A 15,411-nucleotide genomic window follows, 5' to 3' on the forward strand; every position below is an offset into this window, starting at 1 on the left:
CCTGTGAATTCCAGATAGGCTCCTAGAGATGCAGTGACCCTGGAAAATGGGTCCACTTAAGCACCAGGTGACTGACAGCCCCACTGCAAACATGCTACAGACCATACAAGGTGATAATGATGCTCTGAGACCACCAAGCAGCTGTAAGAGCCTCTTCCTGCTCCCTCTCCCTTCCTGATCCATGAATGCCTTGGTCTTCTTGCTATTCCTCCTCCCAACCCCGTCAGAGAGTGGGGGATGATGGAGATGAGGGGTCAGGGGTCTCTGGGATAGGAATGTCCCTATTAGGGCACAGCTGCCAGTGCTCGGCGGTAGGAGAGGGGCAGATGAAAAGCCACGACCAGAGATATAGAGGGCTGATTTATGAGGAAGCCCCCCTGCCCGATCCATTTTAGTGCCTGCCCCAGAGTCAAAGCCAGTTTGAATGTCACCCAGTGGCGCTGCCACCGCAGCCGTGCGGCCCCGTGGCTCCCCTGCTATAAATAGCTTCTGCCTGTGCCCGGCCACTGTGAGAGTGAGCAGCAATTAAAGGTGTTGGGGAGCAAAAGTGATGGGGCAGCTACCTCGCCTGTGTGATGGGGCGTCATGGGGCCAGCCAACTCCCTGTACTGTCAGCACCCAGCCTGTCCCCGAAATTCTGGAGGATGGTGACAGACACCCTGATGATCAGGTCTCAGGACCTTGCTTGAGCAAAGGGGAATGATGAAGAATGTGGTTGTTTCCTTCCTTCCAACAAATATGCATCCCCAGGCCTGTTCCAAACCCAAAGCCCTCCAGGAGGACATAGTCTCCATCAACTCCCACAGCAACACTGCAACCTTGAACCCCCTGTGGCTATCTGTCCTGTTGTCCTTAAGGGGACATCATGTGAAGCAAAAGGAGTGCTTCTGTTACACAGGAAACAGGCATCTCAATGCTCTTTCCTTGCTCTTTGCCAGTGCTTTAAAACAAAGGTAAGGCTGCACGTTCGGGGCCTGTGCCATGGACACTGCCTGAATGGGGCAGAGCACTGATTCATGTTTGCATATCCAATGATGAGGCATCTGAGCACTAGTTTGACTGGTCTGGCATCCCATCTCCTGGCTCGGGCCACGGCTGTACATCTTGGACCACCTGAGAGCAGTTGGCACCCAATATTGCTGTGAGAGATGGACACCTCTTGTGAACTCTCTAGACATCTCCAAGCAAGATGGTGAGACAAGATCCCCCATAACGAGTATCTGTCTTTCCTGGACAAGGGGATGGAACCTGTAGGATCATCAGCTTTCTGGGACATTGTCAGCATGCTTGTTGGCAGTTGTGCACACCAGCAAGAGGTTCCTCAGAGTCAATGCTTGAAGCTCTGGCTGCTCTGTGACCAGAGGTAAAACACAGAAAGCCCAAGGGAAGAAGACTTGTTCAGTCATGTCCACTCCAGTTGATACTTATCTAGCTATTCAGAGTTATGTCAGCCATGTGCCAGACAAAGTCAGGGCAGTTTAAGCCCAGTAGTTCTTGACCCCTGCACACAGAAGATGGTTAAGGTTTCTTGTGGGTGTTTGAAGAAGGTCAGAAATGTGCAGAAAAGCTGCAACACCTGCTACAAACAAGTGGTTGGGTTGACTGCAAGAGAGGAGGCATTGATCAGGAGTCATGTATGTCAGTATGCAGCTCACACGAGGTAAGTCTGGAGAGGTGTGGGTGTAGCCACGTAGCTGTGAGCATGGGATCTTGCTGGGAAAGAGTAAATGTGTCAAGAAAACATGGGTGATGTGATGAAAGCCTCTTTGTATGAGACTCTGAGAGTGCTCAGTGGTCAAAAATGGCCACAGTAACGCTGGAGGTGTGCCCGTTGGTGTGGCAGGGCTTGTGTGACTGTGTCTAGCAAGACTGTCTCTTGGAGGTGTATGTATTGTGGATATGAATGTTTAGAGATGTCCCTCTGAAGAGGCTCATCCCAAGAGAAGATGGGTAAGTGTGTGTATATAGGAGCATGCATGTGTACAGGGTGTATGTGTGCCTGTGGGTTATGTTTGTATGAGGGGACAGAGCTGGGAGCCAAGCAGGCACCCTGGCTCCTCTGCTGAGACCTTCATGCTAATGAGACAATGAGGAACAGTACAGCCTGTGCTCATCCTCAGAGCAGTGTCTCACAACAGGGAACTCTTTGTGTAACATGAGACTCTCTTTAGCTCTTTCTACTGTGGCAGTTCCTGGGGGCAGGAGACCTTTGCAGGGTGTCAGTACCTATGTGGTGGCTTTTGAAAGTGCCAGCTATGCAGGGCCTTGCTTTCCCTGCTTTCCTCTGCAGCAGGTGAGTCTGACCAGTGCGTAGGTGAAGATATGCTCCCACACCTATACTTCAATCCCATATGGCAGCAAAACATGGAGTATGCCAGAGGCACAGCAGTTTGGCTAGTTGCCCCCTACTCATTACAGTATCAAGCATTTATATATCCCCTTACAGTATTTTCTGATTCCATAATGCTAGTGGGATTTGAATGCAGATAATGTTTCTAATCTTGACAATCCTCTTGGCTCAGGACCTTGGGTCAGAGGCAACTGTAATCTAAGAACACAGCCCCTCCTCCTTCCACTCCTCCTCCTCATGCTTTTAAATTCATATTGCTTGAAGTCTTGGCCAGCCAGAGGCCTTGCCCTTGTGTCAGCCTCTATAGTGAGTAATTTAGCTTCAACAGCTGCATAGGGAGATGGAGAGTATAAACTGCCCTGGAAGAACTGGACCTACTGATCATGCAATCCCTGAGGTAGAGCAAGAGATTTGGGCAAGCAGAGTTGGCTGAGAGGATGAGCAAAGAGCCCAGTATCTTGTAAGCTCACATCTCATGCACATTTTCCAGCCTTCCTCTCATGCGCATGAAGCCTTTGCAATGCATACTTTCTAACCACAGGATCACAAGCTCTGTTCTGTGCAGCCTTCAGAAAAGGAGGTGTGAGTTTGGGTGCACTCCTCCTTTCTTCCACATGGCTCAGGTAATAGGCATACTTGAATTTAGGTAAGCATGAGGGAGTGCATGACCCTCTGGGATGTGTGAGACATGCCAGCCCAAAGTGAAGCTTGAGTACCACCAAGTAAGCAAGAACCACCTCATCTTGTATGGTGTCAGCAGTAACAGGCATTCTGAATAATGGGTGTGGAAAGACACAGCTCCCTGCCGAACCTCTCAGCTTCACACCCACTGTACCTATCTGAACTTAGGTGTGATGCTGGGAAGCTTTTGAGATTGAAGAAGTTGCACGGGGTCATTCTAAAATCCCAGGTTATACAGCAGTAGAAATATCACTGTCTGCCTGACCGTGCTCCTATTCCAGCTGCAGACAACACTGATTGTGCCAAACCTTGCATTTAGTGTCAGTTTTGCTGCTAAATGGCAGACAAAATCCAGCAGAGAGGGTTACAAATGGGGTTACAAATGGGGTGGGAAGGGTGGCTGTCTCAGCATGGTCAGATTTCTTTGTGAAGTGACATTATGGCATTCTGACCTGGATTTTCTTCCCACTTCTCTAGCACTAAGCTCCCACGGACAGTAAGGCTCAACTTTCTTAGCTGCTCAGGCTGGGAGACAGGTGTCTGGGGCATTTGGGTGTCTGAAAGCCATTGTTAGTAAAATTCTCTTACACGTGGGGAGCTTTCTGTTTCCCTATCTAGCAGTGGAGGAAGAACAAAACTCCAGCAACACAAGGAGAAGAGCAACAGGGGATGATGAGGAAATATTCCTCAAGCAATCTACACTTCTCTGCTACTCTCTTTAAAGCTGCAGTTGATGTTGATGGTCAGAAACTGGTTGATGAAATGATGATGATTTTATATTTCAAAATGTTAGGCTTTTACTTTCAGAATCAGTAGGAGGAGATGGCAAGTGTCTAGGGTATTTCCCCAGAAGTTTTGAATCTTAATGCAGGGCTCATGCCTTCACACTATAGTTGGCTTCTCTTGTTTAAGCCAGTGGACAGTTTCTTGGAGAGCAGAGAGGGTTATTTCTCCTTCCTAATGCTGTGCTGTCTCCTCTAGCATTCCCTTGCATAGCACACGAGTAATGTTTCAGGTTCTTCCATAATTCAGGCTGGTAAATTAGAAGTCCTGAAGCATCATGATGATCAAAGAGCAGGGCCAGAAGCCTGCTGAGCAGTTGCCACTAGAGAAGTCACTCTGCTGGCAGTGAGGATTGAAGAAGAATTGTGTGTCCCACCTTCCAAAGCATTTCCACCACCTGAGCTGCTTGGAGAGGTTGAACCTCCCCTCCTAGGGGTCACTGCTCCTTGGACTAAAAGGCAAGTCCCCATATATGGGACACCCAAAGGTCACTCCCTCGGAGGTGGCTTTCACAGGTAATGCTCCAAAAAGACTGCCTTGGAGCTTTAGTTGCTGCACAGCCACTCAGCACAGTTAGACATACGATGTGCTCTTTGGCTGCCTCCCTAAAGGTTTCACATAGTTAGGGCTGTATTTTTATCTGCTCCTGGCATCCCTAATTTTTGTGAGCTGTAAGCCAAAGCGCAGCCCCCTCAGCCGTGAACTAACCGAGGCTGATGCCTGTGCCACTGAGCACCCATGGGTGCAGGGGCCACCTGCTGCTGCTCCCAGCCAGTCCTCACTGGCACTACATCACAGATGTTTTGCCAACTCAGCTGTGCAGCTCGTATGCCAAGGACAGACAGGGACGTGCGTGTGTGCACACATGTGCTGCCCCAGGCTGTGGGGTTTGGGATTAGGCTGGAGGCACACCCCTCTAACCTCCCCTTTGGCAAAAGGGAGACTGAAGGTGCCATTTGGGGGCTGTCCCTGAGAAAAGCGAAGCCGTTGCTGCCTTGTTTTTCTGGCCTCAGAAAGATTGCATCGAAACTGACAACTGGGTGCTGCTGTGAAGCCCATGAAGGGCACAAGCTGGTTCCTTTCATTAGATGCTGGAGGAGGGAAGCATGCTTGGTATTCAGCCCATTCACCTACGCAGACCACTGCCCATGTCATTTGTATGCCTCCAGCTCCCAGGAACAAGCTGGATTTCTCCACTTTCTGACCAAGTGGGTGTAAAGCAGCACCTCTGAAATCCCCGGAGAGTCCAGGATGCAGGCAAGAGTTGGGAGCTCTGGTCCTGCATCTGCAGGAAGGATTAGGGAGGCAGGGCCCTGGGGGAACAGAAGGGTTCTTGAGACAAGAAAACCTTTTACCCAAGGAGTAAGCAGAGAGAAATAAGAACTGAGGAAAGCTTTAAATATACACAGCCCTTTTTGCACAGGGTTCGAGCTGTCAGAGGTCTGCTAGCTGACGGCTGTCTGTCTCCTGCCAGGGCTGGACAGGGTTCCCAGAAAAAGGACGTATCATGTATGGCAGCTGGCCTTCACCGGAGCTGCGTCAGAGAGCACACAGGAATGAGCACCATCAGCACTGCTCAAGAGGGAGCACTGACCCTCCCGGGCACTGGGGAGGGGAGGAGTGACTGCCTGGGAATCGAGTTCTTCATTGTTGCTGCTTGCTCTATTTCCTTGGGCAAGTTTTTTTTCATGTATGTAGGTAAATCCCAATGTGCAAAGGAGAAAAAAGAAAATAATTTGGACCTTGCTAGGCCTTTCCTAGGCCATGGATTTCTTGCCTGGGTGCCTGTTATTTAGAGACAGAGGCTGCAAAAGGATATCTTTGGTCATCAGACCCATAATCATGTCATTCAATCTCTGTCACAAAGCGGTCAATGTCCATTTAAAACTGGTTAGACTGTTCTCCCCTTGAGCCTTCCTTCTCTGGTGATCAGGGACTTTGTAGTTCCAGACTTGTTTTATTCATAGACCATTTGTCCTTAGGCTTTGAGTTTAAATAGCTCTTCTCTCTCTCTCGGGTGTTTAAAGAGAATTATCATATCCTCTTTCCATTCTCCCTACAAATGATACTCAGGCATGAAGGAAGGGCAGTCACAAGCTTTGATTAGTTTAGTTTTAGATGAAGAGCACTGGCAGACCAAGTTCTGGAATAAGGTCGGGGTGGGCGAGCATGGCATGGCCAACCATACCCACTCTGCCCCGCAGAGCAACAGCTGCCCCAGCATGGGGTCAGGATCCTGAGATATATCAAGGTCCAGGATGGAGAACATGAAATGATAACTACAAACACCACAATGTCCACTGAGTAGGCAAGTATGAGCTCAAGCAAGCCCTCAGGACAGGCAAAGGAAGAAATTCACCGTTGTGAGAGTGGTGAGACACAAAAACAGGTTGCCCAGAGAAGCTGTGGATGCCCCATTCTTGGAAATGTTCAAGGCCAGGCTGGATGGGGCTTTGAGCAACCTGGTGTGATGACCCACCCTTATTGGGAAGTGACACCTGGTCTAGTGGAAGGTGTCCCTGCCCATGGGCAGGAGGGAACAAGATGATCTCCAAAGCTCCTTCAAATCCAAACCATCCCGTGTTTCTATGAAAGGCACCTCATCGTACAAGAGTGAGACTCTGCCCCCCAGGAACCAGCCCAGCAGGAAGGCACTGGGAAACCTTACTGGCACTTTTTGGGGAAGCTGACCAGCATGTCAGGATGGCCAATACCAAAGAGGATGGACTTTTCAACAATTTTCCTCAACTGCATTTCTGAAGGGAGTAGTGACTCAGAAGGAGTCTCCACGCAGCTCAAGGTCTTGCATGGAAATGGTCTCAAATTGCACCAGGGGAAGTTTAGATTGAATATTAGGAAAATAATAATATTAGGAAAAATTTCTTCACTGAAAGGCTGGTCAAGTCCTGGGACAGTTTGCTCTGGAAAATGGTGGAGTCGCCATCCCTGGAAGTATTTAAAAGACATGTAGTTGTGGCAGTCAGAGGTATGGTTTAGTGATGGGCTTGGCAGTGCTAGATTAATGGTTGGACTCGATTATCTTAGAGATCTTTTCCAGTCTAAATGATTCTATGACTCTATGGCACCTACAGAGGTTGTCTGCAACAGCTGGACAGTGAAAAGAGCTCATTGCTTCAAGGCCAAGGAAGCCTGCAAAGACTAAGCAGACTTGGTCTTGCACTCTGTGAGCAAAGCTAACCCAAGCTTGCAGGGGTCTGCCATGTCTCGCAGGGGACATTTGTATTCTTTAGATCCTGGGATTACAGCTAGTCTCTGCTCTAAGATCTGATGTCAGTACAATCCTCTCTCCAACCATAATTTAGCAGATGAGAAAGGTGCCTTTCAAAGCATAGTTATGGCTTTGAAAGTGGGTTCTCATGTTAAATGCTGCTCGTGCAGCCAGTTGAAACTCACTACTGGGAACTGACAGAGGGACTTCAAAGAAAGAAACATGGCAATGATAGGTAATGCAGCCTTGGAAATTATTTCTATCACTGCTATACAGAAAGATCAAGTAACATAGCTGTCCCTGGATGTCAATGTGCCCATCTGTGAAACAGGGAGCTCTCTGTAACTTGTTTCTGTGACTGGCATATCAGTAAGTGAAATCCTCCTGGGTGCTGCTGCTAAAAATCGGTGGTGTGCTGGCTGTTGATGAGTTGAGACCTACTTACATGGCCTCAAAGGGCAAAGTAATTGTTGCACATTTTTTCCTTTTCCTTCCTTCCTTATTTTTTGCATTAGCTTACTTATAGTGGAAGCCACATACCTTTAGTAGCCACATACTTCTTCTCTTACCACTAATCAGACTGGTTTTTGCTAGGGCAGTTCTCCATGAACTTTCAGTCCAGGGTCACTGTTGCACTGAAGAGACTAAAATATCTGGACTTGATGAGCCTCTCTTTTTTAAGGATATTACACATGCACACAGATGGCAAGGGAAGAATGACAGGGGAGCCAAGACTGAGCAAGTTTCAGCAGAGGAAAGAGCTTCACAAGTGCAAAAGGAAAGCCCCTAACCCCACTGCTTGTTATTCTTGCTACATGATTCCCTAGAGAGAAAGGCTGGCCCACTGGAAGGCAAAACTCCCTATTTAGGAGATTCAGAGATGAGAAGAAGGGAGAAAGTCTGAGAAGTGGTGGTATGAGACAGGGTAAAGTATGTTAGGGGACATACAGAGCAGAAGAAAAGCAGAACTGGTATTTCTCAGCTTCACTGCTTTGATCTTTTCCTCTCTTGACCCTTCTTCATTAAAACTGAGACCCTTTAGGACAAGTAGCTTTTTCTCTTACTTTCCTGTTAAATAATTATTGTGATTGCTTGGTTGTTTTGCCTTCTTCTTCACTGTGCTCACCTCATGAAGTGTGAAGAGCTCTTGTAAACATTGCCACAGACTAGAAATAGCTACTGTTCACTCTGTGACTGCCTGGTTCAACCTCTGCACTGCCCTGTATGAAGGATTTTCCCCACTCAAGATGTAGGTGCTTTCCAGTAGCCTGTGGAGCAGAGTGGAGTCATAGGAGAAAGGCAAGCAAAGGAGAAGAGTCCTTTAACCTGAGCTATGATACAGACTGTGCTCATGATATCTCTAACCTGGGTTCTCTTAGACCAATCCTTCTCCAACCCTTTTCCACCCTAGGCAGAAAACAGTAGGCATCTCCAATCATTGCTTTGGCTATTATCCTGACAGATTAATCCAACAGCCCCTAGCTTTTCCACTGGGACCTGAGGGGCTGTCACTGCTATCCCTGGAGCTGTTGTCATGCACAAAGGATGACAGAGGAGCTCCTTTTGCCCCCAGAAGGGCTCAGTTGTCCCTGGATCCTGTCCTTACCAGGTGGCACCCAGCAGTGTAGGTGGCAAGAGCTCTCAGGACTGCTTCATGGTGGTTTCTAGTCTAGAAAGGGACCCTGGGCTGCGTGGGAATCTGGTGATGGTTCCCAGTGCACCTGGGTGCAGGGAACTAAAAACCCCATGTGCTGTGTCAACTGTAATATCAGCCTGATGACATCATCCCTTTTCTGGCGATAGTGGGTGTGGACCCTGTGCTTTGGACAGTGTCAGTCAGTCCTCTAAGCTGGTCTTTTGTTTTGGGAAGGAAATGTTTCCTATCATATCACTTCTCAATCTGCTGTTCACAGTTATAGTTTGGTGAAGTCCTTAAATAAGTGCTTAACTTTACTTACGTGCTGTCAGGTTTTCAGTTTTATTTCCTAAGTATATGATAGCCTTGTGATTCTTTCCTCTCTCCACTCTGATCTGTCTGTCAGCTGCCTCCCCTAATAACTTTATTGGCTATTGGCCCTTTTGAACCAAATTTTCCAGAGTCACTGATGTCATACATAATAAAGCTATTGCAAGTTTTGTGAAGAGCAGGGACTTGGAAGGGAAGAGGCTGCAGTGCCCTGAAAGAAGAATGTGTTGCCATGAGAGCTCAAGCCTCGTAGAACACCAAAGGACCCAGTTAAGAGAGAGCCTCATGTGCTCCTCACTCCTGGGAGAGGCCCCAGTCAGATCTTATTACTGATGAGCTACATATTTCAAGGAAATCATGCTGGATCTCTCCTGCTCTTTTCTTGGTGTCTCAGATAATTCTTCAATTCTTTGTTCTTTGGGATTACTCATTTCTTATAAGGTACAGGTGGGAGAAACAGAAAGGATGGACTTTTGGGGGGTTTTCTGGACTTAACATTTATTAAGCCCATTTCCTTCTGTGTGCCCACACACACATGTACATCAGGCAACATGATGTAACAACTCAACCACCCAGCTCAGACCTTTGCTTGGCTCCACACCTGCCTGTGTGTCAGATGGAAGCTTCCAATTACTCCTAACGATGGACACCAGTGCCACTGTATGAAAGCGGGGCTAAGGACATGATGTTTTCCAAGCTGTGGAAGCAGCATGTCTCATTGTAAAACAACAGGAAAATTGTCAGTACAGTAAGGTGGAAAAACATAAGGTGCCCCAGAAAGGAGCATCTTACCATAGGCAGCACCCTGCACTGGGAGCCTTCCAAGCCAGCTGGCAGGGAATAGTCAGAGCTGGAGTATTTACGTCTTAGATACTTCATTTTAGGTGTAAAGGACCTTCAGCACTCAGAGCCTTGGACCCTCTACTGAAATTAGATATGTAAAGCCTTCCTGAGTGAACTTTTCCCAGGTTTGGCTGGAACGAGAGCCCTGTCACTGCTCCTGTGCCCACAGAGCAGCTCCCTACTCTGAGTATGTGCTCAAATTACAAGAGAGCTGGGTTCAGTTGCTGACTGCTTCCAGGGATACTGATCCCAGGCAGCTCATATCACAGGTGAACATAGCCAAGGAGCCACTGCAGCCATTTCTTTCCTTTTCCCTGTACTGGTGAACATGCAGTGAAGTCCAACAGCTGGATGAGCTCTGGCAGAGAAAGTTGAAAATGACCCCCGTGGCACACTATGGTTTGAGGTGAGGGAGGTGAATGATATCACACGAAAGAGCAGATTACAACCTGGCTTGCCTACTCCTTTCCTGAGTGCTCCCATGGTTGAATTAGTACAGAAACTGGGAGCACTAACACCGTGCTGGGCTGTATCCTGTGCAGGATAGGACATATTCTATCTTCTCTGTTGCCTTGTGAGACCCTCTCCCCATCTGATTCCCTTGACTGACAAAGGCAAAGAAATGTTCAGTCTGCAGATTGCTCTGTGCTTGGGCTGTCAGACTGCTGCTGTGGCAGTTCCAAGTCCAGGAGAGGGACTGTGAAACTGTGAGACATGCACTGAATCAGCATTGCAAGTGCTTGGGAAATTTTGAGGTCAAAGCCACAAGTGCCAGCTGATGTGTGGCACAGTTAGCTGGTAGATGAGCACCAGGGGATTGAAGCACTACAATTGTGTAAAGTCTCCTGTGGATCTAAACCTCAGCCTCTTGCCCAAGGTCACATAAGAAGTCCATGGCAGAGAGGCAGTCAGAAACCAAATAAATCATGAGAGTCCTAAGCTCATGTTATCAATTGCTGGATCTAAACCTGAAAAACAAAAGTTTTAAGCCAGATTGTATTGAATCCATCACACGCTTGATAGGTTTGATTGCTACCATCGGTTTAGGTGTCATGGGGACTAAAACTGGTAGTACACAACAGTGTAATCATAGAAACATAGAATGGCTTGGGTTTGAAGGTATCCTAAAGATAATCCAGTTCCAACCTCCCTGCCATGGACAGGGACACATTCCACTAGACCAGGTTCCCAAGCACCCCATTCAACCTGGCCTTGAATACTTCCAGGGATGGGGCATGCTTCTGTCAGGTTTCTATAAATATGTCCCTAGTAACAGTTTGCCACCTATCAAGCAAAAAATAGCTATCCTATTAAATAACAATGGAATTATACCACCAACAATACTCATTTTGGCTGGAGTTCCAGCATAATTTTTTTGTTTTCTTTGCCAAATGTTATTTGATCACTCACCTGCAGAAAGTACCTGTTGCCTGACAAGTGACTAAAGTCTTGTTAGTTTTTAAATCTTTCTTTCATGAGCAGTCATGAGGCTTGCTGAGGAGGTCAGCAGACCTTGAACTTGACACTGGACTTTTTTGGGTCTGAGTCCTCAGCAAGCATATTTTCTAATTCACATTTGCTATACTTCTAGGGATGCAATGCATTTTCTCTCTGGATCTGATAAATGAAGTTTAAGTGTTTCTTCTTTAGTTCACACTTTCTTTCCAAATGTGTCTTTTAGCTAAGAGGGACTGTTTGCAGGCCTGTGGCAGGAAACAGGCACCTAACAATCCAGGCTTGCAGCTGTATGATTCCCTAGATTACAGCTACACTACAAGAAAAAATGCTACTAATCTACATTGCAATTTTTACCATGATTTATTTTACTGAGGATTTGTTCACAAAAGAATTAACAACACTCTTTTTCTAGCCCAGAAGTGAATGGTTGCATTAACAAGCAGGTATAGACTGATTCCAAGCAGGCAACTAAGTGTCAGAAAAACAAAAAGGGATTTAATGCTGCACCAATGGGGAGATTTTGAGATGGGGAGCTAGGACGCCCGTGTGCTGCATGGCTTGATAAGGCTTCTTGGCAGATTTCTCCTAGTGGGATAAAAAGTGGGACTGAATCCAGAATAAGAGTGGGACACTGGCTTGCACAGAATGAGGAAGGATCGAAAAATTTCAAGCTATGTACTCAGGTTTGTGCTGAGATTTGAGAAAGCTCAGATGAGCTCGGTTCATGTTGCTGAGGTTTGCAAGGTTACTCGCTATTGCCTGGGTTTCTGACACACAATCCAGAAAGACTATTTCCCAGCAAACAACTGAGAAGAGCACAAAAGAGGCTTTTTTTCTGGGCTTTGCAGAATTGAGGCAAGGGCTAACTCAAATGCAAGTAAACAGACACAGACTTTTGGGTGCTCAGCCTCCCCTGCATGAGACCATTTGACTGTCCTGTCCTGTGGCTCCTCTCCACAGCTCTGACCAGAGCTGTGATACTGATCCCGACTGGGACATGCAGCAGCACTTACCTCCAGGACCATCTCTGTCATCTGGAACTGCTTTTGGGAGACCTTGTCAGAACTCACAGGCTCATGGAAGAGCAGGCAGAGCATGTCATACTTCTTCAGAGCCTGCTTGTAGTTCTTCTCGTTCAGGTCGATCACTCGGTCTTTCCCATCGTAAGTGGGGAAGTTCAGTCCCTCTTCTGCCTTGCAGCAGAAAAGCAGGTAAAAACCTGCCAGGATCCAGCAAGTTGCCTTCATAGGGGTGCCCTTGGATTGCAGCAAAGGGTGGGTAAATGTCCCTCTCTTTCTTGATTTGGGAAGAGGGGGAGACCAAGGCTTCAGGTGAAGTTTGAACTGAGTTTCTCTTTCTGCTGCCTTCCTGGTGATCAGCCCAAACACTGCAAGGCTGGTGGGGAGCAGCAAACTTTGCTGTCCTGGACTCACAACAAAGAGAGAGACAGACAGGAGAAGCTGTGAGGCCAAGCCCTGGATACCTTACATAGCTGTGTCCAGCTCCCGTGTCATTAGGAACTCCATTTTTAGGAAGCAGTTGTTTCAGGCTAAAAATAAACCCTGCAATGAATAAAAAGGACAGATATGACACTATTGAGGGACTTGCTGGCACTCTGCATCATCTGAGAGAGAGGGAATGAGCAAGAGGGAGGGAGTAGAAGATGTCAGTCCTGGGAATATGCAGGGAGGGTTTGTGAAGGGACAGACCTCACTTATACAGGGAACCAAGGCACACTTGTCCTACTAGGGCTTGACAAAAATAGAAGGTATTTACTGCAATGTATAATAAGGGTATCTCTCTTTGCATCCCTTTGGGCATCACAGTGATTACGCTTTTGATAACAGATCTTGGGTTAAACAGTTTCATGAAGAGCCTTCTCTGCACCACTAAAGGAAAAGTCCTGTTTCCTCAGCAGCAAAGGAGGTGAGCACTCCTGGGACTCCCTCCTCCTCCTGCCTGGGGCACCGTCCCGTAGCTGCTGGCTGACATTCAAGCTGTTTTCTGAAGCACATTCTCTGCTTTTGGGCAGCAGAAGAATTGCTCGCCCTTGGATCTGTAATCTCAAAGCAGAGGGAAGTTTGTGTTGCAACCTCTCATGCCCACAGCACTCACCAAGTCCCACACATTGCTGGCAAGTGGTTAAAAGCTAATCGTACTAAGGGGGATGAAGGGTGGGAAGCGTGTGCCTAGGCCAGCATCCAGGGGAGGAGACAGGGCTCTCCTCAAGAGGATAGTCGGATGCCACCATCACCACCAGCCTTCCTTTCTGTTGGACTGGAGTGGGTTTTTCATGTAAACCTGTTGCATTTCTGTTGCAAGTTGTTCTGCATATTCCTTCCTCTTCACGTCCCGGGAATTATGATCAGTTCCTCCTTCCCTAGGAGCTTGGCACCAGTTGCTGCTTTGCTGTATCACCTGCATAAGGCTGCCGGGGGAGAGTGGTTCTGTGGCACAGCGTCTCAGCTCTTCCCCTCCTCTGACCAGAGTGTCACCTCTGCCCCATGACTGGCAGCGACAGGCGGGTGGAGGCAGGCCAGCTGGCCACAGGCCAGCACCAGGGCTGGCGTGGATCCGCTGGAGAAGGCATGCTGAGGGGCTGGCAGAGAAGAGCTTGACAGGGGGCACGGCTCCCTCCCCCTGCCAAAGTGATATGCAGACAAGTGGCCTTATCAGGCCTCCTCCTTGCATGCTGCTCCATCACAGCCTTGCTCTATCCACACCGGGAAAGGGATGACATCTCTTCTTGGTGCAGCTGTTCCCATTTAATTGTATGTCCGGGATTATTTCAATATTTGGGGCAAAAGGCGAGCATTACTTAGCTATTACAGAATCAAAGAATCATTTAGGCTGTAAAAGACCAATAAGTCCAGCCATTAACCTAACACTGTCAAGTCCACCACTAACCCATGTCCCTAAGCATCACATCTACACATCTTTTAAATACCTCCAGGGATGGTGACTAAAACATTTCCCTGAGCAGATTATACTTATCTCCTGGGTAATTTAGGAGCACACATCCCCCTCAGCTTTCACTTCCGACCTGAACAGCCCACAATATACTAACTGAAACTCTGGGCAACAGTTTTCAAATCTGTCTTGTTTCCAAAGTCTTCTCTTACTTCTGCTCATGCTTTTTCAGAAGTTCAATGTTTGCTGGCAACTTAAACTGCTAATGATGAAATCTGAGGAATCAGGGTAAAAGTCAAAGGCAGACAGCCTCCAAAGTACACTTCCTACAGAGGTACCCTTCAGGACAGTCATTTTTAGAGGGAGATGTGACAAATCTTGATAAATCTCATTGCTTTTAGTGGGAGACACAAGACTTGTGTCACAGTGGGTGGCAATGGCTGGCTAGGCTTATGGTGAATGTTTAGGATGTAAAACACAGAACTGAATTTGTGGGATGACTAGGCTTACATTAGGCTGGTTGGTTGCCTTTGAAGGACCCCATGGATTCAGGCTGCAGGAGCAGGCTTCTGCTGGCATCACAATATGTTTTAAAGCAGGCACACATCAGACAGGGCTGTAAAAATGAAACATTCACAGCTACTTCAAAAATTGGCTTATGAGTCTCCTGACCTCCTTTATTCTTGGAGAACTTGAGGAATTGCTCCACTTTCATATCGCTCGAGCTATTTTTGAGGCACCTTTTAATTTGCCTAAAAATAGATACAATCCAATTTTCATTTTCTCTTTTTTTTCTAGAGAAGAAAAATGCTTTCTATTCACAGAAGTTGTTGCCTCATTAGCCCCACATACATCTAGTTTATCTGCTTGTGGCATGACTAGCAAAATCTGTGATTGTTAGGCTTCATCTCTGTGTCAAAGGGAATTCCTCCAGCAGACTGACACTGGGTGTCATGGCCACCATCTCTTTGTGTCTCCACTCAGGACCTTGGTGGTACTGCTAGGGCTAAATCTAGTGGACATTTTCTGTGGTCTTGTAGCTCTAGATGCATTTAATATGAAATTAAAGACATCTAGTTCACCAAGTCAGAAGTAAGGACGAATCCCTCAAAATCTGAACAACTGCCTCAATCACCTGAAATTCTTAACTCCAATAAACTTTAGCCAAAGTAGATGTTCTCCTTGCAGCCC

At 47.3% G+C, this 15,411-nt stretch overlaps 1 protein-coding gene across 1 annotated transcript in view; it reads right to left on the reverse strand.

The window, feature by feature from the left end:
* The window catches only part of CASQ2 (calsequestrin 2), a 32,854-nt gene extending 20,109 nt beyond the window's left edge, over positions 1–12,745 (reverse strand). The window contains exon 1 of the mRNA XM_017814777.1: positions 12,324–12,745. Within this exon, the coding sequence (XP_017670266.1) occupies positions 12,324–12,557 (234 nt within the window). The 5' untranslated portion in view covers positions 12,558–12,745. The remainder of the gene's footprint in view (positions 1–12,323) is intronic.
* Between the last annotated feature and the right edge of the window lie 2,666 nt (positions 12,746–15,411).

This window comes from Lepidothrix coronata, unplaced genomic scaffold (genome assembly GCF_001604755.1).
Source record: "Lepidothrix coronata isolate B3197 unplaced genomic scaffold, Lepidothrix_coronata-1.0 Scaffold46, whole genome shotgun sequence".
NCBI lineage: Eukaryota > Metazoa > Chordata > Aves > Passeriformes > Pipridae > Lepidothrix > Lepidothrix coronata.